This window comes from Polyodon spathula, chromosome 15 (assembly GCF_017654505.1).
Source record: "Polyodon spathula isolate WHYD16114869_AA chromosome 15, ASM1765450v1, whole genome shotgun sequence".
Lineage (NCBI taxonomy): Eukaryota > Metazoa > Chordata > Actinopteri > Acipenseriformes > Polyodontidae > Polyodon > Polyodon spathula.
In genome coordinates this window covers 10,758,801-10,782,155 of record NC_054548.1, presented here as the reverse complement: position 1 = coordinate 10,782,155, position 23,355 = coordinate 10,758,801, and the positions used below count along the sequence as shown (strand labels likewise).

General features: G+C 37.7%; 1 protein-coding gene across 1 annotated transcript; it reads right to left on the bottom strand.

Moving 5' to 3' along the window:
- Positions 1-18,438: 18,438 nt before the first annotated feature.
- Positions 18,439-21,789, bottom strand: dleu7 (deleted in lymphocytic leukemia 7). The gene is made up of 2 exons (XM_041271934.1): positions 20,655-21,789; positions 18,439-19,822 (listed from the first exon to the last, which is right to left on the bottom strand). The coding sequence occupies exons 1-2, from the start codon at positions 21,030-21,032 to the stop codon at positions 19,610-19,612; spliced, it is 591 nt and encodes a 196-aa protein (XP_041127868.1). The 5' UTR covers positions 21,033-21,789; the 3' UTR covers positions 18,439-19,609.
- Between the last annotated feature and the right edge of the window lie 1,566 nt (positions 21,790-23,355).

The following is a 23,355-nucleotide window of genomic DNA, read 5'->3' as shown; positions in this document are numbered from 1 at the left end:
GCTAGAATATTAGCTGAAATAATCATTCCCCTCTGGGGAACACCTCTTGAAATTGACTCAAGACTTTACAGGTAAAGTTATGAAGGAGTTATGCAAACTCATGGGAGTTAAGTAAAGGTTCCACATACCATACCATCTGCAGAGCTCTGGTATGGCAGAAAAGGGGGTGAGGTGGAACACAGTGCTCCCTTATGTTCTAATGAGAATAAGAGCAAGCCCCTCTACAGCTACTGGTTGGACACCCTATGAATTAATGACAGGAAGACGCATTATGGACTGGGAAGGAGTCGGACAGCAGTCCTGGCAATGTCAAAACATTTGCGAGAGTTATACAAACAGTCTCAAAAACAACAGGAAATTACTGACACACAAAATCGACAAAAGGAGGGTGAGGCACCCTCCAGACCTGAACCTGGTGACAAAGTAATGGTTAAGATATACCCTTGAGCAGGAGGGATGACAGCACGGTGGCACGGACAACATGATATACTCATGATCACACACACAAGCGTGGCAGTAAAGTTATTACACAGAGTCAAATGGGTTCACTCTTCTCAGACTAAACCATATAAGCCAGTAGACACAAGTGAATTCACCTTTTCTGAGTTCCACCAACCATTAGATAACTATGTTTTGTCTTTACAGAATTTAAGGAAAGCAGCAGCACTAACTCTTCTTGTTGCAGGTACGGCAGGATCAAGATCCTGGGCCCCTTCGCTGGATAACTTGGAACGTGGAATAACAATGATTCCATAGATTGGAATTACTATAGGTGGTTCACTAGACAGCCAGAAAATGCTAGTGGAATAGATTGGCCCTGTAGGACAGATATCATTCAATTAATACAGGGCAGAGAGATTGGTGATGCTAGGTACAACTTAGCTAATGAAACTGGATTTGCACAACCGAAGAATTTCTGCACAAACTGTCAGAAACCATCTCAGGGAAGCTCATCCTCACCAGGGTCTTGATCTGACTGCAGTTCGGTGTCGTAACCGACTTCAGTGAACAAATGCTCACCTTTGATGGCTACTGGCATGCTGGAGAAGTGTGCTTTTCACGTATGAATCCTGGTTTCAACTGTACCGGGCAGATGGCAGCAGCGTGCATGGCGTCATGTGGGCGAGCGGTTTGCTGGTGTCAACATTGTGAACAGAGTGCCCCATGGTGGCGGTGGGGTTATGGTATGGGCAGGCATAAGTTACGGACAACGAACACAATTGCACTTTATCGATGGCAATTTGAATGCACAGAGATACCGTGACGAGATCCTGAGGCCCATTGTCGTGCCATTCATCCCCTGCCATCACCTCATGTTATAAGGTATCTGTGACCAACAGATGCATATCTGTAATCCCAGTCATGTGAAATCCATAGATTAGGGCCTAATGAATTTATTTCAATTGACTGATTTTATGTGAACTTTAACTCAGTAAAATCTTTGAAATTGTTGCATGTTGCGTTTATATTTTTGATTAGCCTCCAAAGGGACTAAACATGACAAAAGATGACTGTTACTAACAATACCATAATGAGGGATGGATTATCCACAACAAACCATATGAAGGAACTATACAGGGTGAATGGCAATATGGTTGTTGGTATGGGAGCTGGGGAGTTATTTGAGGGAGACATTACACAACTATAAATAACTATAGATTATGGCAAAAAAATAATGAAATATGTTTGTCTACAGTAGCTCACCCTTGAATAAGACACAACGCATTTAGTTTGAATTAACACGTCGCAGATGTGGAGAGTACACAGGAGACATATATCTGGGACCCAAAATTAAGTTGCCCAAATCAGAGTGCTCCGACGTATGGCCAGGCCCCAAGATAGGCTAGTTCCTGTGGAGCCCACCAAAACATTATACACAGGGATAATATGGCAGACAACATTGGTAAAAGTGGACCTGGATAGTATTGCTAGACAATACTATGCCCAGTGCCCCAAATTCAAAAAATTGCAAAAAATAGTAAATGACACACTGAAAAAGGAAGCAAATTATTACAGGACCAACGCAGGTTCAAGAACCAAACCAGGGCTCCTTGATGATGTTGCAGGCTGGTTTGGAGCAATCAAGTCAGGGTTCAACTCCATTAATGAAACTCTACAAGAGTCACGAGACAGAGGCCAGTTTACCTCAACCACTGACGCGATCCAGAAACTGGCCTCTGCATTGGAAATGGTGGGTCAAGGGACACAAATGACTATAATTATTGTTAAGAAGGTGCTGATTCCAACTGACCAGGATGATAGTCAAACTGCTAGGGAAGAAAACTGTTATAGGTTTGGTTTTGCTTTGACACGTGATGTAATGCTTGCCATTAGGGATTTAGACAGAGGGTGGCTCCCCCCTATGGAGAAATGACATACTACAACAACTAGAGAAGGGCAGATACCCAGTGGTAACCGCTCTGGAGGATAACATTGTAATTAATACAGAACGATGTGAAGGACTATGCTTTACAATAACTGTACTGTACATGGTGGGAAAAGAACCTACAGGCAAGGCCATTAGGGTCGAAAGTGTTGTATTTATGGGAAAATTAGTGGCTGTTCCAGATGTAGCGTGGGTGGGGAAAACCACATGTGGGGTCACTGTATATTTGTGAAATGCAGAATGTATTGAATTTGGTGTAAATATTTTGTGTGCTCACTTAGGTAGTGCTAATTCCTCTAAAATGATTCTTACTGCTAAAATATTTGATACTAACGGATATGGGAAGGGTGCACAAACAAGAAATGGTACTTAGTGTGTGACTACCTCTGTAGGTAACATGACAGTCGGGAATAGGGCAGAAACTTGTAAAATGATGCTGAGTATGTGTTTTACACCCAAGGGGATTGTGCAAATTGGCCATCTAACAATCCACCCTACCCCCAACATGAATGTAAACACTCTCATCAGCCAGGACCTTGCCTGGCTAGAGAGAGTACATCACACACAACTAATGACAGCTTTGCAACACATACAGGAGGAACTAAATAAGGTCGGAACAAGGGTGTCAGTAGCACAAGCATAGCTGGCCGGTAATCTTATTTTGGCAAATGCACAGACTTGTGGATGGGGAATTTTGTGTGGCCTAGGGGGTAATATCGAGTCTGACTGGGCAAATTGGTGGAATGTGACAGGACACATAGCCACTGTCTGTGCCATGGTAGTATTAGTTGTAACATTGATTGTTGTTTGTTATGTGAAACATATTTTAAAACACCAACAGAAACTACTGTCAGACTTCATAATGGCTGCAATGGTCTGCAACCTGTCTGCAGTAGAACATGAGAACTACAGCAACCAAGACTACACCCCACTGAAACAAGCATGACATGGATTAAAGGAAAAGAAGATGCAAGGACGACCCCCGCTAAAAGACAAACCATGTGCTAGCAACCTCTGGTTTGGATCCCCGGATCAAGAATCATCTGTGTTTCAAAAGGAGGGACTGAGGAGGAAAATTATTTAATTCTGACAAACTTTATATCTTGTGTGTTAAATGTGTGTACCTTTTATTTCTATATACATTTAATTGAACATGAAATGCCTTTCAGATTGCAGTAGACAGTGATTGCATCAGTTGCAGCTGGCCCTCGGGCTTGTGAACAGTACTCCCCATCCCCGGTCCACCACCTCTGATAACTATGGAACTGTCTCTATTTTGATTTTATCTTGTGCTGTAATAATGGATAATTGCCTGAGACAGGACAGAAGTTACACCACAGTCGACACCCCATCAAAGGATTTACACCCTGTCCCCAGGAAAGAACTTCCCAGAACAAACTGGTCCTGGTAGACTCTAGCATAGCCGGAACCACATGTAATGAATGAAAGGCTTTGTCACAAACTTCTGTGACATCCCACCCAGACACACACCCTACCCTGTAAAACATTGTATAAAATCTATTGTAACCCTTGTGTACGTTAACAGTGTTTACCGACTCTTCCTTTGTATACATCGATTAAAATAGCTGGATCAACCTGAATCACGAGTCTTTTTGGATAAAGGAGAATAAATCAACTACAATATTTGCTGTTGCAATCAAAATTGCTATATAATGTTTTTTAGTATATATAAAAAAAAAAAAACACAAAAACATTAATGGTTTAGCTGTAGAAAATTCCTGAAAGCCTGTTAAAAAATGTTAAAAATGTACACCATTAATAAAATATTACTTTCTTCCTTTTGCTAAAATGGTTTTACACATAAAACAAAAAATGAACTCACATAAATTCACATATATGCCAACTGTTTTAAAAACAAAGAAGAGGGTTCAGAATATTGTTGTCATATTAAACAGAGTTTAAATGTCACCTACAAAGACATAAACACACTTTCAGATACACAGAATCAACACCGTAAGGGTTAAAATAGCTGATTACTGGATTCCACGTGTCAGCTTCAAACAAGCCACAGCAAGAAACAGCTCCACTGTAACACGTCACTGTGATATTTTAGTATCTTACATATGAAGTAAAAGCTTGTATAAGAGTAAACACTGGGAGAGTTTCTGTGATACGAGACTTGTGACAGCAGTGAAAAGTGTCAGGCAAAATGTTTATCTTGTAAAGTCCTAGCATTGTTGTTCATTAACTTTGTCTCAGTGCAGCCACTTAATACCTCACGTTTGTGTTACCGGTTGCTACCAGCCTTGGTGTCCACTGTTTGGAAATCTGACTAGCATGCATTTTTTGTGCTGTATCTTAAGTGTTCTGTGTTAGAGGTGGCATTTTAATCTGAGACAAAGCATTGTAGCTTCATTCTGCAATTAACTGAGTCAATGAGAAAACTTTGCCCTTGACAGAGCAAACCAGTGACATGGAGGGAAGTTTAATTTCATTTTTCTCTCATGACTCCTGTCCACCCATTGACACAAGTGTAGTTATGGCCCATAGGGTTTAGTGTTTTGCTGCGTTATATGTCTGCTCTCAAGTAGCGTGCTGTCAGTCAGGTTTGCAAAGTGACATGTTCCTTTGCTTAAAAAAGGAATCTGGATATGTAATTAAAATAAGAGCAGGGGTGCGAGTCATCGTATAATGCTTGCAATAAATAGTTTTTTGTTTTGTTTTGTGATTGGAAGCCTGTGTCTGTTAGGTTGACTGTGCAGTAGACTTGCTCTCAACAGGCCTTGTAAGGGCTAGTTTTATAAAAGGATTTCCATTACATGAGAGTATATGTTAAAACTTCATGCTGATTTGAACCGGGCTTTCTCGCCAAGATAAGCACCAACTAATACGTAGCTTTACAGTAAACTAATGTGATCCATCTGCATCTCCATCCATTTGTGTTTCTTTCCATCTGATGATGTAGATATCCTTCTGCCTGGTGTTGATGGCTGAAGTGTAATGCTAGCTCCAGGGATCAGCTTATTTTGCCTCCCCAGAGCATCAGAACACACAATGGATGCAATGCTGGCTCCAAGGATCAACCACATTGCGGTCTCCCCAGCTCATCAGCATGACAACTGTCTGGATTGAGCTAAGTAGGATACATCTCTGGGGTCTTCAAGTGGGCACCTACCATCCTCAGTGTTTCATCAACTAGCCCACGACAAGAGGGCTCAACAGTGATTCTGGTGTCCCAGCATCACCCCCCTCCATCCCCCACTCAACTCAGCCCAGATTACTTACCCGCACATCAACTTTGCTTTCTTTCTATTGTGCTTGAGATCCCCAGCCAGAATCTTTCTGTCTCAACCACAGCCAGTTGCTGCTCCTTTCTGCTGCTTTGGATAAGTTCTTCACTGTGTGATGCAACTCTTGGCCACTGAACCCAACATCTCTGAGAAACTGGGTTGTAGAGTGTGCCACAAATCCTCGACAGCCCACCTCCACTGGGTAAACCTAGACTGTCCATCCTCGCTGTTCCGCTTCAGCAGCTAATTGAGCATACCAAAGTTTCTTCCTCTCATACACCTCATCCACAACATCCTCCCATGGCACTGTTAACTCTACCAGATGAACAAGGCGTGCTGTTCTAGACCACAAGACAATGTCTGGTCGAAGGTTAGTGTTGGCAATCTCAGATGGAAAAATAAGCCGTTGACCAACATCTGCCAGCATCTTCCAGTTGTCCTGGGCGAGGCTTGGTTTTAACACTTTTTCTTGGTGGTTGCTTTCCTGGATGGAGGAATATTGTCTTTTGTGTGTAATGCTTTGATGGAACTGGTGGCAACTTATTGGTCAGGTTACGCTTGCCTTCCAATGCTAAGGCCAAACATCGCAGCACCTGGTCATGGCGCCAAGTAAATAGTCCTTGGCCAAGACCCACCTTACATCCTGTCAAAATGTGCCTTAATGTTGCAGGTGATGAACACAAAGGACATGAGGGATCCTCACCCACCCAGAGGTTTAAGTTCTGTGGTGATGGGAGAACATCATATGTTGATCTGATGAGGAAACTGATCCTGCTCTGTTCCATTGTCCATAGGTCTTGCCAGCTGATCTTATATTGTTCCACACTCCCATCTCATCTATTCTTCCAGCTTGGCCTGGGAAACAGCCTTTACACACTTCATCCTCTCCTCCTGCTTTTGAACCTCGTTGACTACCAGCTTCCTCTGTTGAGCTGGGGTCACCTTGTGCCATGTAGGATTAACTAAACTGAGAACAAGACCCCCTCTTCCATGTTGAACTTGCCCCATAATAGCACCTATTTGAAGGGCAGCTTTTGCATCTTCCATGGCTTTCTTTGCCGCTCACTTTCTTCCAATTTTCAACATAGGTGCTGCCTCCCTTACACATTTGTCGTGTGAATCTACTAATGTCATTTCTAGTTGGACCTTGGCGCAATTAAACTCCTTGATTAAAGCAGAGACTGGTAGGTGCAGTATTCCTTTACCATAAAGTCCTCTCTCTCTCTCTCTCTCTCTCTCTCTCTCTCTCTCTCTCTCTCTCTCTCTCTCTCTCTCTCTCTCTCTCTCATATATATATATATATATATATATATATATATATATATATATATACCTTTATGAATCTTGGAAATTTATATTGTTTTGATCCAATCGCGGCAATAATTTATTAGTTAGCTAATGTTACTATGATATGATCATTTTATTTCAAACCGAGATTAGATTTCTTCATGTTTATCCACCTGTTTGAGTATTAGTTTGCTACAGAGCAACACACTTTTAAACCTTTGTTCTTAAATACTTAATTAATTTTAATTAAATATTATGTTGTTTTTACCTTAAAGCTGGCTCACCTGTGGAATATTGTTAGTATAAACATGTATTTATACTAAAGTAATACAAAAATGACTACAAAAGATTTAGATGTGAGTAGTTTTTTGAGATTTATGATTATACTTTAAATTTACAGTATTATACTGTATAATCTTGAAAAACACATCGTTCAATAGGAAAAGCCAAGTAATGCCATAGGGCGCTCTGCTCATTGAACGCACTCCTGGTCTCCCTGCATTAAGACGTCTGCATTTTTCACCTAAACTGAACTATACGAACGCAAAGTATCAACCTAATGCTTATAAGGGTATTAAATAATAGATAAGATAACATGTATCTTACCCCATAAATAGAGTTCATATTGTAATCTTAGTAACTTGTGGTATTCATTTTAGAGAATGTCTTATGCAAGTAATACTATGTCATCTGCAGTACTAGTGGAGAATATCTGAAGATACAGAATCAGATATTTCACTAATGAAGCATTGCATTTAAAGCACGCAAACCCAAATGTTTATTTCTTGTTTTGTGTATGGTAAGCATTGAAGGAGTTTCCATCATAATTGCATGTAATTTACAGTTTTTAAACTAAGCGATTGTAAGAGAATCTCTTACAGTGGAATCTATAGAAGCTGCTGACCAGTTACTCGAATATTATTATTGCTGTGTCATTGATAAATTGTTGTCTAAATGCCTTGTTTGTTGTTACGTTGTTAAATGTAATATTGGCTGTGCAATTGTTTTAATTAATGCATTGCCTACTTAATTATTTACTTTGACATTCTGTATTACTCGTTTTTAGTTTTCTGAACGTACTGTAGATTAAATGCATGTTCAATAAATTCCCTTGTTTTTAAAATAGATTCTGGTACCATTGCTAGTACACGAACAAATATATATATCTATATATATATATATATATATATAATATATTCATATATATATAATATATATCGATATATATATATATATAATATATATATATATCTTATATATATATATACTATATATATATATAAAAACAGTAACAAAAGTGTTTATTCATAAACAAAACAAAACAACTATATTATTTCTTTATAGGGGATAGTTCAGTTTATGTACTGTACAGTACAGGCTTGTCCCATTACAGATTATCTGAAGGTAATGTGAATTCATGTATTTTTCTTTTTAAAGTGATACTCCCTTATAAATATAAATATTGCCATTTTACTGTTTCAGCGTTGCCCTTATTTTGTATTGGTTTTCAAAGCTTTAGTGTAAAGTTTTTATCGGCAAAATACCCACTGTTCATTTTCAATTTGAAAACTGATCCACATTTTGTTTCACACACCGTAACACATTTAAACAAAATTTTGGGGTACAATGATACATTTCATAAGGAATAAAAACCTAGAAGTATGTATTTTTATATAAAAACAAGTCGCTTACAAGAGCTCATCTTTAAGAACTTTACTGTGAACTTTCTTTCAGCATTCAATTATGAATTCAGAGAGACAGAGAAAACATGAATGAAAATAACACAATGAGAAAATCACTATAACTCAAATCAAGCACTGATACCCCTCACAAAGTGTTTGCAGTTTCTAAAATGAACACAAAACAATAATATTCCCTGAACACAAAATGTTTATTAATGAAGTTACCCATCGTTAATAACGATATGATAATGGTATGAGTTAGAATTAAAGCAATTGTTCTATTCTTGATATCTCAGCTGGGGGGGGGGGGTCACGCCCTTGCCCATCATTATTTAATCTTTGCTGTATATTAAAAGTAAAAACTGTGGCTGCTCTTCATCAGTGACATGTGCTAATGTCACCCCATAGGATGACATCATCGGGGATGATGTAACCTTAGGATTCCAGGCGTGTTCTAGATATTTTGAGACAAGTGTAAGACTCTGCAGTTTTCCTCTTGCCAAAAGCTTTCCAGCTGATTTCATGGTTTTAGCCTTGTTGCTATTGTGTGATCACGCTCTATTTAAGGTGCACTCTATTTTTTTTTGTTTGTTGCCATTAACAATCAACACACTAGCACATTATCAAATTGTTGTATCAAGTTAGATTGAGCTCTTTATGTGCACAGCACTGTAGTAGAGCATCTGCACAGGAGTAGTTTGAATCCAATAGCTGCCTTATTCCTTTCAACATCCCCCATACTTTAGAGTTTTTTTAAAATAGGATACTTTTAAACGATGAATCTTGCTAAGAACCTGCAGACGTCTGCCTGAGCTCACCAGATGTCTGGCTAGTAGCATGGTCAGGTGATGCAGTCCCTGCCAATTTTGTATCCTTGAACGCCAGGAGCAATTCCCAGTGAAGATTGACAACTTTGAAAAATTGCGCTGGCCTGATTGTATAACTCACCCTGCACACCATGTGGTCAGGCCTTTACCAAGGGAAACGCTTAGGGACCCCTGTTAAGGACCTTCCTTAGCATGAATTATTCAGTTTTCATAATCCGGGGGTATAATAAGTCTGTCCATCCAAGGTCAAAGTTATATTTTTAAATATGTCTAGAGAACCGCGGTATCCAAATGTAATTAAATTAAAAGAGGTCATTATTTCGTAGACGCTATTAGGAGTCTCAGAATCTGGGGGTATGAAGGCGCCCTGTCTATTTGTCTGTGTGTGAAACTTTTTTATATACATATAATGGATATAGGTTATAGTTTATTCTTTTTCATGATAGCTCAGTGACAGTCAGTGAATGTCAATGACTGGTCACCTAGACCATTGCACCATTCCCCCTAATATCATTGCTTCTGGAATATTTTAGCGCACAACTAGACACCTGAGCTTGTAAAACAATTTTAACAGACTCCTGCCAAACTTTATTTTTTCATTTAAAGGGTTTTAAAAAGCATGGGGTGTAGTTCTTCAGGCAATAATGGAAAGCAGTTGACCCTGGGGAATTATAATCCACTGCCTGTCATTATAGCTGACCCTAGGGCAATAGTTTCCCATTATAACCCCTTAATTACAGTCCATGCTGGATAATATATACTTAGAAATGCAGGATGGTAATCCTCAAAAAGTAAACTAAGAAAAACATGCTTGTGTTAAATACCTTGCAATTACTAACTGCATGTTCATTTAAAGCAGTGGTTTTCAACCTCGGTCCTGGGGACCCACTGTGTCTGCTGGTTTTCATTCCAACTGAGCTCTCAAATACTTAACTAGACCCTTAATTGAACTGATAATTTGTTTAACTAGACGTTTTTACTTGTTTTCAGCTCCTAAGCAGTTGCAGATTTCAAGTTAGCTGTAACATTTTGGAAGTAATTTGAACTCTGCAACTGTTTAGGAGCTGAGAACAATTAAACAGGTCTAATTAAGCAAATTATGATTTGAATTAAGGGTCTTGTTAAGTAATTGAGAGCTCAGTTGGAATGAAGACCAGCAGACTCAACCGGTTTCCCATGTAAAGCACTTGGATTTCTGTTATGATAAGAAGGTTGTTTTTTTTTTGTTTCATTTTTATAATTTTACTGAACCCCCAGTATGTCTCTGCTTTGGTTTGAAGAAGATTAATTATAGGATTATTCAGTTCTACCATTAGATAGTAGAATTAGCAGGACGTTTCCAGCAAAAATGTTGTAGCAATCTCAGTTCCTGCAGGCAGGCGCATCACACAGGGCGAGGCAATCCACACACAGGCGGAGGGCAGGCATGAACCCAGGACCTCTCTCACTAAAGCATAACGTTGATACCACTGTACAAAAAAGCCGGCTCCTTTGCAATGAGCCTGTATCGTGCTTATGTCTTTGTGTGAGATTACGTCACCTACCAGCCCTGCTGCTGCCTTCCACTACAGTCTCCCCTGCCAGCCTCAGGTCCACCGCGGACTTGCTCACCAGGCTACAGTCTGACGAGTGCGTGCCGGGGTATCTGCGTCCCACTTCTGACAACAATGTGGTGATCTCACTTAACGCAGGCAGGCACATCACACAGGGAGAAGCAGTCGACACACAGGCGGAGGGCGGGGGCGAACCCGGGACCTCTCACACTAAAGCATAGCGCCGATACTGCTGTACAAAAGAGCCATCTCTTTTGCAAGAAGCATATATCAGGCTTATGTCTTTGTGCGAGATTATGTCACCTACCAACCCTGCTGCTACCTTCCCCTGTGCACACTACACTGTGTGTATATATATATATATATATATATATATATATATATATATATATATATATATATATATATATAGACTAGACTGCATTGCATGACCCAACGGTTGTTGAGACGTAACCTTAGTTGCTTGTTTCCTTCCATTACATGCAACAGTTGTAGGTTATATATCACATATCTAAGCACTGTTGAAGCAAAACAGTGGGCTTTATTTCCAAAGATCGTTTTTGTTTTAATTATTAATTAAAGAATCAGGATACCACACCATTAACATAACTGAATGTAAACTGTACACAAGTTGTTTAAAACATGTCAATCTCAGGCCTTACAAATGGACCCTTAGGAGTGTATATATTTCATAAGAAGTAGCTAGCCGATCGTGAGAAAAATGGTCATGACATTAAACAAATAGAATAAAATGTAAATATTCTATTTACAGTTTCAAGATTACACAGTTTTCTAAAACAAGCAAATAAAGGTATAAAGAAATTGTTGCCAGTTGCCTTGGGACCAAATCTACTTTCAGTTTCTCAAGCAGATCACCTCTTTCCCAAGGTTAATCTGCCCACTTAGCGACCTCAATAAATACGTAGCTAATTTAAACCATGTGGCAGCAAATTGAAAACATGGACCTTAAAACCGTGTATTTTCTTTTTCATGTTGTAATTTCTCCCTGGAGATATGCTGAAGCAGCATGATTATGTCAATGAGAGATGTAGTGTATTTTTGTATTAAATACCTTATAATAAATCCCTTGAAAGCTGTAGGCTACTTCTCTTAATGTTTGGCTGACTGTGTTTTAAAGCAAAACAAAGGCTGTGTCACCATTTTGCCCAGTATCCCAGCATCAAAGTGTTATAAAACATTTTTTGTTTCTGTACAATATTTAAAATGTACTTATTCTTGATTAAGTTTTTTTTTTTTTTAAACAGAGAAATAGAACATGCTCATTGTTCAGAAGTACACAGATTAATTACTGACTAGGAACTATAAAGGAGTGATGCATTGACACATTAAACCTCAGTTTGATAAATTTTATTTGAGCCATTAACTTGCAAGACTTTAGGTAACTTCACATGACAATTAGTGTAGGCGGTTAGACAGTAGCATACAGAAGACTTACAGTACAGTTTACACTGAAATATTTGTCTACAATTTGAGTCTTTGTTTTGTTGTCAATGATTTCCTTCCGAGGAGCGCTGTGAGTGTTCAATGTGAGCAGAACAGGTTTTCTACTCTACAGTACAGGAGAGTATGGAGGAGGAGGAGGCGGTGGAGGTGGTGGTTCTGTGTTTGGGAGCTGTTTTGTTTTGATAAGTTTGAAGAGTTCTGTGTGTTGCATTTTGTCCCTGTGTTTTGTTTGTTTTGTGTTGATTAAAAGTGTGCAGAAAGCGCTAAACTACCGTTTCTGTATATGGGTTGTTATTTCTGCCACTGACCAGCCTTAACAGCCAGTCACGTTACCACATATGGTGGCAGGGTGATATAGTGCCCCCCCTACTGACCAGCTCCGAACTGCTGGGAAAAAAAGGAAATATTAATGACCTTAATACAGACCACTGCTATGCAGCGAGAGGCCAACTGCAAACAGCAAGAGGCCAACCATAGACCATGAGAGTTGCTGCAGCTGCTGAAGTTGCCAGCGTCACTAAGAAATGTATGTTTGTGGCTGCCTATGCACAGCCACGGTGATGGTAATTGTGTTTAGTTAAGTGATTAATTGAGTGAATGATGGTTGATTGAAAAGTGTGGAATGTGGCCAGGGGGTAATTGAACGATTGATCGTCAATTACCCCTGGTCATGCCCCATAAAAATAACAAAGAATTCATGTTTGGTGTGGGTTCAGTGAGAGTGTGGAGCTGAGAAGGAGAGAGAAACAGAGAAGAGTAAGAAAGGTACCGTGATATCTGTGCTTGGGTGCTGTTTTGATTAGTTTGAAGAGTTCTGTGTGTAGTGTTTTGTACAAACTATTATTTTGTTTCCATGTTTTCTTTGTTTTGTGTTTATTAAAAGTCTGCAGAAAGTGCTAAACTACAGTTTATGTTGTCGGAATTGCTATTTCTGCCACTGTCCAGCCTTGACCTCCAGTCATGTTACCACAGTACCAGTCCTTCTAAATTATCAAAAGTTTATTAAAAATGTACTATTATAACACAAGCAGGGATCTAGGCCCCACTAGATTTGTACAAGCCAACAGTGATACTGTTCTATTGCACTGTGGGGCATCATACTTTTAATGTCCACCTCCTTGTCACTGATCGGTTGTGCGCACTTTACTGTTACAAATGATAGGTGAGAACATACAATACATGTAGGAGACATTTCCTGGAAACCTGTGTAGTATGCAGTCCCCTGGAAATGAACTGATTTGATGGTAGGTTTGTAAGTAGGTCCTCCTGGATGAACACATTCTGAGGAGATCTACCTCTTTCCACTCTGCTCCCCCCCAGGAATCTGCCTTAATCTTAACAACCGTGCTAAAAACTATTTCATTACAGTATATTCTCTTCAAAATACTTAGAAAGTGATGCACTATTTCTGCTGCTTCTTTCACTGTTCAAGGTTCTAGACAGTAATGGAGCTTGAGAACTCTTTGGTCTTGACATCTGGCACAACATTATACACATGCATTGTATACATCATATCCCTGAGGATAAATCAGTGATGGTTGTCTTCGAATCCCGTTGATTGCTCTGGGCAATTGCTCGTTGGTTAAAACTTTATAACATTGAGTAAGACCAAATTAAGATTGTTCTTTGAATTAACATTGGCGGATAAACTAATTGTACCGACTGCATTGTTGCATGAAGTATATTGATGTTTTTGAGACCCTTTCCAGTAAGTTTATTTATTTATTTTGCACACTTGTTGAGTTACATTTTTCACAGAATTTACTTAAGTCTGGAAATAATTATTTAAAGGGTTTTGCATTTCAAAAAATTTGAGCAGTTGAACAAATGTAATGTGAATCTACTTGCTGGCACAATACAAATGATGTAGGCCTGCAAATTCTGGGCAGGAACAAAAGGGGTTGGTTTGCTTAGTCAGTAAGTGACTGTTCAAAGTCTCACAGTACTCTGCTCACTACATACTTGCCAACATTTGGAAACTGTTCAGTGGGACGCTCGGGGGGGGGGGGGGGGGGGGGGGGGACGGGACGGGACGGGACGGGACGGGACAGGATCATACACATGGGAGGAGTCATACGCAAAAAAACCTCTATCATATAACAGACATATCTCTTCCCCCAACTCAACACGACACAACCATCACAACAGTAAAAATAGACATAATGAATTCTTCATACATTTCAAAGTGTTGAGTAATTAAAAGCCAAGTCACTGTCAATACACTTTGCTCTTTAAAACCAAGGGGGCGGAAAACTAGAAAGGGTTACTAGTCTAACAAGGACATTAAATAGTTTGTTATATCAACCAAAACAGAGTGTTTGTAACAGCAACTGCAGGACATTATTCAAGATAACAGACACCATTATCTATTACCACAATGAAGAAGCCTAATTTGCCCAAAATACAAAGTTTTGGTCACACTTTATTTTAAAGGTGTTTTTTTTTGGTTTGTTTATTAACTGTTAATATACAGCTAATAACCATGTTAATGTACATTATTTATTTTCTGTTAACTGTTAGTTAATAATATATAATAGGCCAGCTAAAACTGCAAACACCAGAGCTCTATTGATGATCAATCAAACACCAGAGCTCTATACCCAGTCGATCATATGCTTGAAACTGGTTAAAATTGTTACAGTAGTAATGTTTAGCAAATTAAATTGAGTTTTTATTAACCCTAACCCTAACCTTAACCCCAACCCTTAGCTAAAAATTAACAATGTTTGTTAACAGTTAATAAACTAAAAAAAACTAAAATAAAGAATGACCAAACTTTCTTCTAAAACCCACATTGTGCACAGACCTTGCTTTTTTACATTAAAGTAGAAGTCCTACATTGTGTTTGTAGGTGTATGTTCTATGGTTCTGTAGGTGCAATGCGCCTGGTATAATTGCCCTAATAGTGGGTTGGACCACATTGCTCCAGACACATTGTACGAGTGGAGACATGTTTAGTGCTGAAGATTTCTGTGATGTGGACCACTGTAATATATCTATTACTTGTCACAATATTTTTGTACATTGTTCGTTATTAAACAAGACCATATGTATGTGGGTGGATATACGATATAGATATATATATACATATATATATATATAAATATATCTATATATATATGTTGTACATTGTATCGATATTATTTGAACTGGTAGTATGGGTATATATAATTTATATATATATATATATATATATATATATATGGCGATATGAACAGTAACTACTGAACTCAAGTAACTGGAAAATAAACTTCAAGGATCATGGCGGTGGTTCTCAAGGTGAGAATAAGAGAGTTTCTGTAAGGAGGGGACAGACTTAACTGAACTCGAGAGGAACATCACTGATTCTTACCAAAGCATCATTAGTTTACGGTCTACGGGAAGCGAGGCAGCCTGGACTTGGACAGTTAGTCACTGTTCTGTCTGTAACGATAGAAGACACAGGCTCTTGGTATACACTCCCTGGACTGAAAAAAAAAGAAAAAAGACGCGTGAACAGCCAGTTGAATAAACAAATCCATGTCACCAGAAGAAGCATTCAACTTTCTTTTCTCATGATCTTCTTTTGGACGTTATTAACCTTACCAGCATTTCCTATTTTATTTAACATAATGTAATCAACGAAATTACAAATTATATCTCAAATGTCTACTTGAAGCCATAATAATAGCACAGTATTTCATGTTAGATTAACAGATGAAAAGGTAGCCGTATTAGTCCAGAGATGATAGACACAGAGAAGGAGATGTGATACCTTTTATCAGACTAGCTAAATAATAATTCACAAGCTTTCAAGACCTCAAAGGTCTCTTCTTCAATCAATGTTAGATTTTCTCTTAATCAATACTAGGTTTTGAAAAGCCCCATTTGTAAATTTGTCAGTTTTTTGTAAAGTATGTGGAAAAATACAAAGCGGTGTGTAATTCAACATGTTAATGTAACATTAATAAGCAGGTTACATTCGACTCTCTGAAGCAAAATTATTTATTTCTATACGGTGATGCAAATTGTTGTCCACAGTTGTACAGCACATTATATTTTATTAAACCTGTTTTAAACAGTTTGTTTTTGTCTGTTCTGAAATACTGTTCTATTTGTGCCAGCTTGATGAATAAACACTGCAAAGAGTGGTTTAAATATCATCTCAAAATAATTGTACTGATATAAATAAATAGTGAACTTTGTGCTATGGCGCACACAGGAAATACTCAGCTCCTGGTGGATTTCCTTTTCATTACTAAGTCCATCTTGCAGACATCTTTATATGTTTGAACTCTTTATTTCAACTTGACCATTTTGAAAATATGTTATTATTATTTTTTTGACCATTTGCTTCCCAGTATCCGATATCTTTGACATTGAGAAAATACGCATTGAATAGATATGGAAACATATCCAGGGCAGTAAAGTGTTAATACTGTAGGAGTATTAAAAAAAAAAAAAAAATTAAAAATGTAACTTTTAGATCGATAGGTCCCCCTACTGGGGATGTTGTAACTTTCACCTCTTGTTCTGTTCTTTGTTTTATTTCCAGTAGTTAATTTATTCAGAGAAGACAAAAAATGTATTTAAAAAATATTTATGCATTTAAAAGAAAATTAACAACAAAACACACAAAAACTAAAATGGGCACTTTTATTTTTAAGGCTTTGTTTTTAGCCAGTGCTTCTGCATAACAAAAACAATAAAAATGAAAAGATTTGCCAGGTGTGATACTTTTTTTGCTTTGTCTGGCATCAGAAGGAGATGTATTTTAATGCAAAAGACATGTTGTGTCTTAAATTCTGTGTGGATATTGTGTTGACCTTTATAATATAAGGATCTGTTCAATGTTATTAATTTGTCAGAGCAAAACAAATCTTGCAGTGCATGTGGGAATATTCAGATTTTTATCTGTATTTTTGGACATCTTTTTAAAGTGTTTCACACTGGTATTTAACAAACACAAAAAACAAAGTTAATTTTGTCCATGTCATTCATGAAGGCAAAGGTGTTAAAGTTTACCTTCAAAGTATTACCACTTACTGTTTCAGTCCTGCTTGATCAAACACTTTTATACAGACAGACACACCTAATGTAATCGGTTTCTTTCCTTCAACTGATGTCAGCAAAATTTAGCAGGAAAATGCTGTGCTACTTTGTGGCATTTATATAGCTTACTACTGGAGGCCATCTAGTGTCAATTGTGCAACAGTACAGCCTCTGCCTATTCTGAAATACATTAAACTGTTTCAATGCTCTCCAAGGTATGTTTTTGTAAAACAAGACTGTATGATCTACATGCGTAATCACAACTTTCTAAACGATGGTGTTGGCTTCATGAGGACCTGCACTCTGAAATGCACCCCCCCCCCCCAAAAAAACCCCCAAAACAAAACATCTGCTGTTTATAAAGACCTGAACATTTAAAAATTATAATGCAATTTCTGTATAAGCTTTCTGGTTTAGTGTATTGAAAAGCATTGTTTTGATTTGTTGGAAGGCTTTATACCCAGGCTTGACATTCAAATGAATCTGGTCCTTCGCGAGGTTAGCTATGGTGCACATTGTACCACTTGCAGTGAGTGGACAAAGCAATACGAAAACAGTATGCGGTAATGTAGTACATATTTTTGTATCCATGAGCTATCCCTCACATGACTGATTCCTTTGCTATGCAAATTAATTACTGACATGAACTATTTTTTGAATTATGTTCCAAATCACATTCAGTCGTGAAGGGTAAGACAGCAGATATGACAGGTAAGCACTTTCCAATGCTGCACAAGAACATTGTTTCACAAGGAAAAAAATATCCAGACAACTTTGGGCCATTTTGGAGAACAGACGTAACAGTATATTTCTACAATATAATATCAAGGTGAATTACAAGGTAACCATTGAGGAATGGCCATTCATCTCTCCTTTTCACATTGAATCACTTTGTGGTATTGATTGATGTCTATTAACAAAAACAATAGAGAGCAAGTGTTTTGAAAAGGGGGGATTTATTGAAATTTTTGCAGGTAAACATTTTGAGAGAGCCTGTAGGTATAAAGAATTCCCTATATAATACGTTTCAAGTAACTATAGCGAACCACCAAACTAAAGCATAGTAAACAAAACAACAAAAATCCCCCCCAAAAAAACATAAAAGAACTAAACGGTAACTACCAAGGATTTAAACCCTCTTCCTTTGCTGTAGTTCGGTTTCACTCAAATGGTCAGCTGCATTAGAACTGATCACATTCCAGGCAGATTTCTTTTCATTTTTGTTAAAACTACAGTGTACATAGTTAAAGTATACAAAAGAAAAGATCTTAAATAGGTTTTAGAAGTAAGAGGAAGTGATTATGCTGTGAATGCCAAGAAAACAACAAAAGAAAATGGATTTTGAAATTTTGGGTAACACTAATCATTTAACCACTTGAAAATGTCACATTAACTGCCCACTGCATAAGAAATGGCTCATTCATAACAATCCCATTTGAGTTACTTTGATAAACTATGCGGTTGTAACAGAATACATCCATATTGTAAACATTTCAGTGATTTCAGTTTAGATTTTAGAAACTGTTAATATCAAGATTTTATTCCTCCTGGATCTCTTCTGCAAATCCCTCAAAACAAGCACGACCACATACAGTACCTTAGTGAAAATGTTATATAAACATACATATACCAGAGTGAGTCTTAATCTGCACTAAAATTAACCTAAATTAAACATGCTTAAATGTTGATTACATTGTGTGACTATCTAAAGTAGTTCGCAGGTATTCTGTATTAAGAATAAGAACGCAACACCTGAGTTTATTGGTGCTTCAAACTTGTTCAACACAAGTTAGCACTGCACTGAAAATATCTTGAAATAGGCCCTACATATGGCACAAACCTTAAAATGAAAAGAAAAAAATATATATATATATATAAAATGTAATTGTACCATCTTTAAATGCTACCAACTGATGCAATAAAAGTGTTGGGCCAGCACAATTATGCACCACATGACACAGACAGTAAAAAGGAAAGTGTTACACCACAGACCCTTGCTTCTTTATCAAAGCTTGTCTTCTCTCCAAAATCAAATTCCTTGCAGAAAAAAAAAAAAACAGAAAAAACATTGCCTGCATAAAACCCTATCAGTGGACCATTGATTACAACTGAAATACAGCAGATCTTTTCAAATATCTGGAAAAGCCCTGAGGATGTGTTGGAGCTTTCTGGTATGCTGTATGTGGTATATGGAATCAGTGCTGGAGGCAGACAACAATGACAGCAGGTTCTCTGTGATTGATTTCAAGCAGCCATGCAGTTCCTTCAGGTCTCTGTCTGGTTGGGAGAGCTCTGCCTGTGATGCTATACGACTACAGATGTTTCGAAGTTCAATGCTGTCCTGTAACAGAGAAACAAAAAGTAGAATGCATTGGTTTATTTTAAACTTAAACCATTATGTTTTCTTTCAAGGGGATCCTAGCTAAAATACACAGACACAACACAAGCCACTATAAAGTTAAATACTGTATTTCTGCAGCAACACCACCATAGAGTCTGATCTCTCAGATGGCAATTACAATAGGGTTGATGAAATGTAATGGTGCACGATTAGGGTATTTTTGTTGGTAAGACCATGTCAGGCTCCAGGGAACAATTTCTGAACAATTTACTGCTGGCTTCACAAATTCTGATTAGCACTGATCTTAATTTAAACCCCACGTGTGTATAATACAGTTAAGCATTTCATAAATTTAAAATATCAGATAATGCAGTGCTGTAGCATTCCATCTTCATAGGGAGGACTCTGGCTGTGGGAAGTATTTGGTCCTCAAGGGGTAAGGCGGGGATACCTTGTTTAATTCACAAAAATTCCAATACAACTTGGTATGAAGCCATATAATATATATATATATATATATATATATATATATATATATATATATATATATATATATATAAATTTGTGGAAGTATTCCTTTGGCTCCCAAGTAAGTTCACTTTTCCTAAATATTTTGTATACTTTTTAAAATTGTAAAGGTGCAGTACCAAATAAAAAGTAAAAATCACTTCGAAAGTCAAGAGTTTACAGTGATGGAAAAAGATGCATATACAACATATACAGCTGTTGAAACACAATGGGCAACTATGGGTATTTTAGTAAGCTCAAAAAATGTTATAATAAAAAAACAAACAAAAAACAAACAAACAAGAAAAAAAAAAAAACGTCTTACCTTTGAGTGAATAGAAACTCCCTGTGCCTGAAGGGGTGTGCATTGAATGTTGCGCTCTGCTTCCATCAACTGAGAAGCGATCTCTGTTAGTCTGGTTAGAATGCTTCGTCTAGCTTTCTGTGCAAGGGTGCGGACTGGTGTCACTGGCGTCTGCCTGTGATCTGAGGTGTGCTTCCATCCCGAACCATCAGCTTTCAAAACTCCTGGCCCAGAATTGCCAACTTTCACCGGACGAGTTTCTGGTGATTGACTGTCTTTGCTAAATTCATCCTGGTAAATACCTGCTCCAAATTCAATTCGAGTTAGACGGGCTTTCCTAAGGAACCTCAGCGCTTCGACCAGGTGGTCTAAAGAGTTCTTCAATGAAACGGACTGCATTCTTCAGACTCGCAGCTGGGACTGGAGGAAGTTAATCAGAATATAACAGCAAGAACACCTGACTGCGCCCTAACGCTTGTCTGCCACCCCACTGCTGTATCTCGCTCACAGTGGGAGTGCGGTACTACCCCAATTATCACTTATTCAAACAACCGTTGACACTTTTTTTTTTTTTGTTATACCCCCTGACGCATAACAATCTCCCAATTTAAGTTTAAAAACAAAACAAAACAAACAAAAAAAAAAAACAACGTGCACTACCCTTGTTATTGAATAGCGATTATCAAAATTCAGATTACTGAATTACTTAACAACTGAAAAACCATTGTTTCGCCTCAATTGAGTTTGCCCTTGCAAAAACAGTCGAGGCAGACAGGTGTTCTGTTGCTGATAGGAAAATGAACTTACTTTATCTCGTTTAAAACTGTCATTTTGCAGAGTCGATAACAAGTTGTGCGTGTTGGACAGCTGCATTTTTTAATTCCCGTCTTTAAAAAAAAACTTAAAAGCGCAACAAGAATAACTAATAACATATCAAGAAAATAACACATTATTACTGGCGTACTCGTCAAACACATTGAATACAACCGAACAGTACTTGATAAGGGATTTTAAATACACATTCAAATTTAAGTAGCCAGAAATTAGGAACTGTATATCGTTACATCCACCTCACAATAAAAGTGTGTTGTGTTTTTTGACATAAAAATTCAACACCATACTTATATCATACGGTAATAAGTAATTACAGTAAGTGTGAGGATATAGGATAATACAGCAACACTAGGACAAGACTTTGGTCTCACGATATATATATATATATATATATATATATATATATAATATATATATATATATATATATATATATATTTGTATTTTAAAAAGAAACAAAAGCTCAAATAAAACCTAATGCAACACCGTGTGCACATTTTAGCGGTTAATGCTTGACACATTACTTTAGAGGCAGGTGTTATCAAAATAAATAAATAACAATATAAATACTAAAATATTTTTTGTTTGTTGAATACTATTGTAGCGACCTCGGTTAACGCAGGCAGGCTCATCACACAGGGTGAGGCAATCCACACACAGTCGGAGGGCGGACTCAACCCGGGAACTCTCACACTAAAGCATAGTGCCAAAACAGGTACAAAAACAGTAACGGTAGACTATGGTGCTAAAACAGTGACACCTAATATTCACGCACACACATTCAGCATTGGTTTAGGGCTCCAAGCACACACGACAAAATAAAACCAGAGGCGCCAAAAAAGACAAGCAAATCTAAATCCATCTATCTATCTATCTATCTATCTATCTATCTATCTATCTATCTATATATGCACTGTATTGTATAACCCTATAGATTTGTAATTTAATTACTTTACATTCTTTGTTTTTGAAGATCAGAGAATATTGTACTGCTAATTAGTGCATTCACTAGTATAGCAGATCCAAATGTCTCCATTTACCTTTTAATGTAATCACGTGCTGAGAATGCAAAATAGTTCTCACTGCCTTCTTTTTTTTTTTTTTTTTTTTTTTTTTTTAGAAATAAGGTTAAGATACATGGTTGACATATTCAGCAACAGGTTCTACAATAATTAAAGATGTACTGTATTCGTTTGGAGCAAAACCATTGAAATTAGACCATTTTTGGCAGACAAGATTAAAAAATGGTGAGAAAAAAAAAAAAAAAAAAAAACCTAGCCATGTGCAAAGTAATTTGCACAGGCCCGAGTCTAGGAAAAAGCAGCTCAGTCCCGCGTCTGGATGCACCTGGTGTGATCTGTCCCTCTCCACAGGCTTCATTCTTCAATCCTAACCCTGGTTCTTATATATTGTTTTGCCATGCCCACTTGTTAACTGTTGGTTATTGCAGGGCCTGGTTTGCCGCTTTGCTATGTTTACCTCCAGCACAAGGGCTTGTTCCTGTTTCTAACGAACACAGCGAATCCTGTTCTTGGTGTTGCTGAAGTCTGCTTTGCCTCAACTATTATTTTAGCTTCTGCAAACTCTGCAAAGTTGTTACAGTGTATCAGTCAAAATATAACCACTTCCCTCTTGCCATGTTTCCAGCTAAAGCTCATCTGCAAAGTTTGCACAATTTATTTTTTACCCTTCTGCAGTAACACCTTGTGTAACACATCTTTTTATATTCTCACTAAAGGTGCAAGGCTGACTTAAACTGACCATTTTTAATTTCACTGAGATTTGTTAAACCTCTGTGTTGATCTGTATGGGAGAAGTTGGAGATGTGAGCTTGAATGTCCACTGATTAGTGTGCTGTACACGAATTCTTCAGTAAGATTCTTTCAGTG

Coding starts and splice junctions, on each gene's coding strand:
- dleu7 (XM_041271934.1), bottom strand. CDS start 21,032: ATGCAGTCCGTTTCATTGAAGAACTCTTTAGACCACCTGGTCGAAGCG. Junction 19,823..20,654: donor GAGTTTCTATTCACTCAAAG/GTAAGACGTTTT, acceptor TCTCTGTTACAG/GACAGCATTGAACTTCGAAA.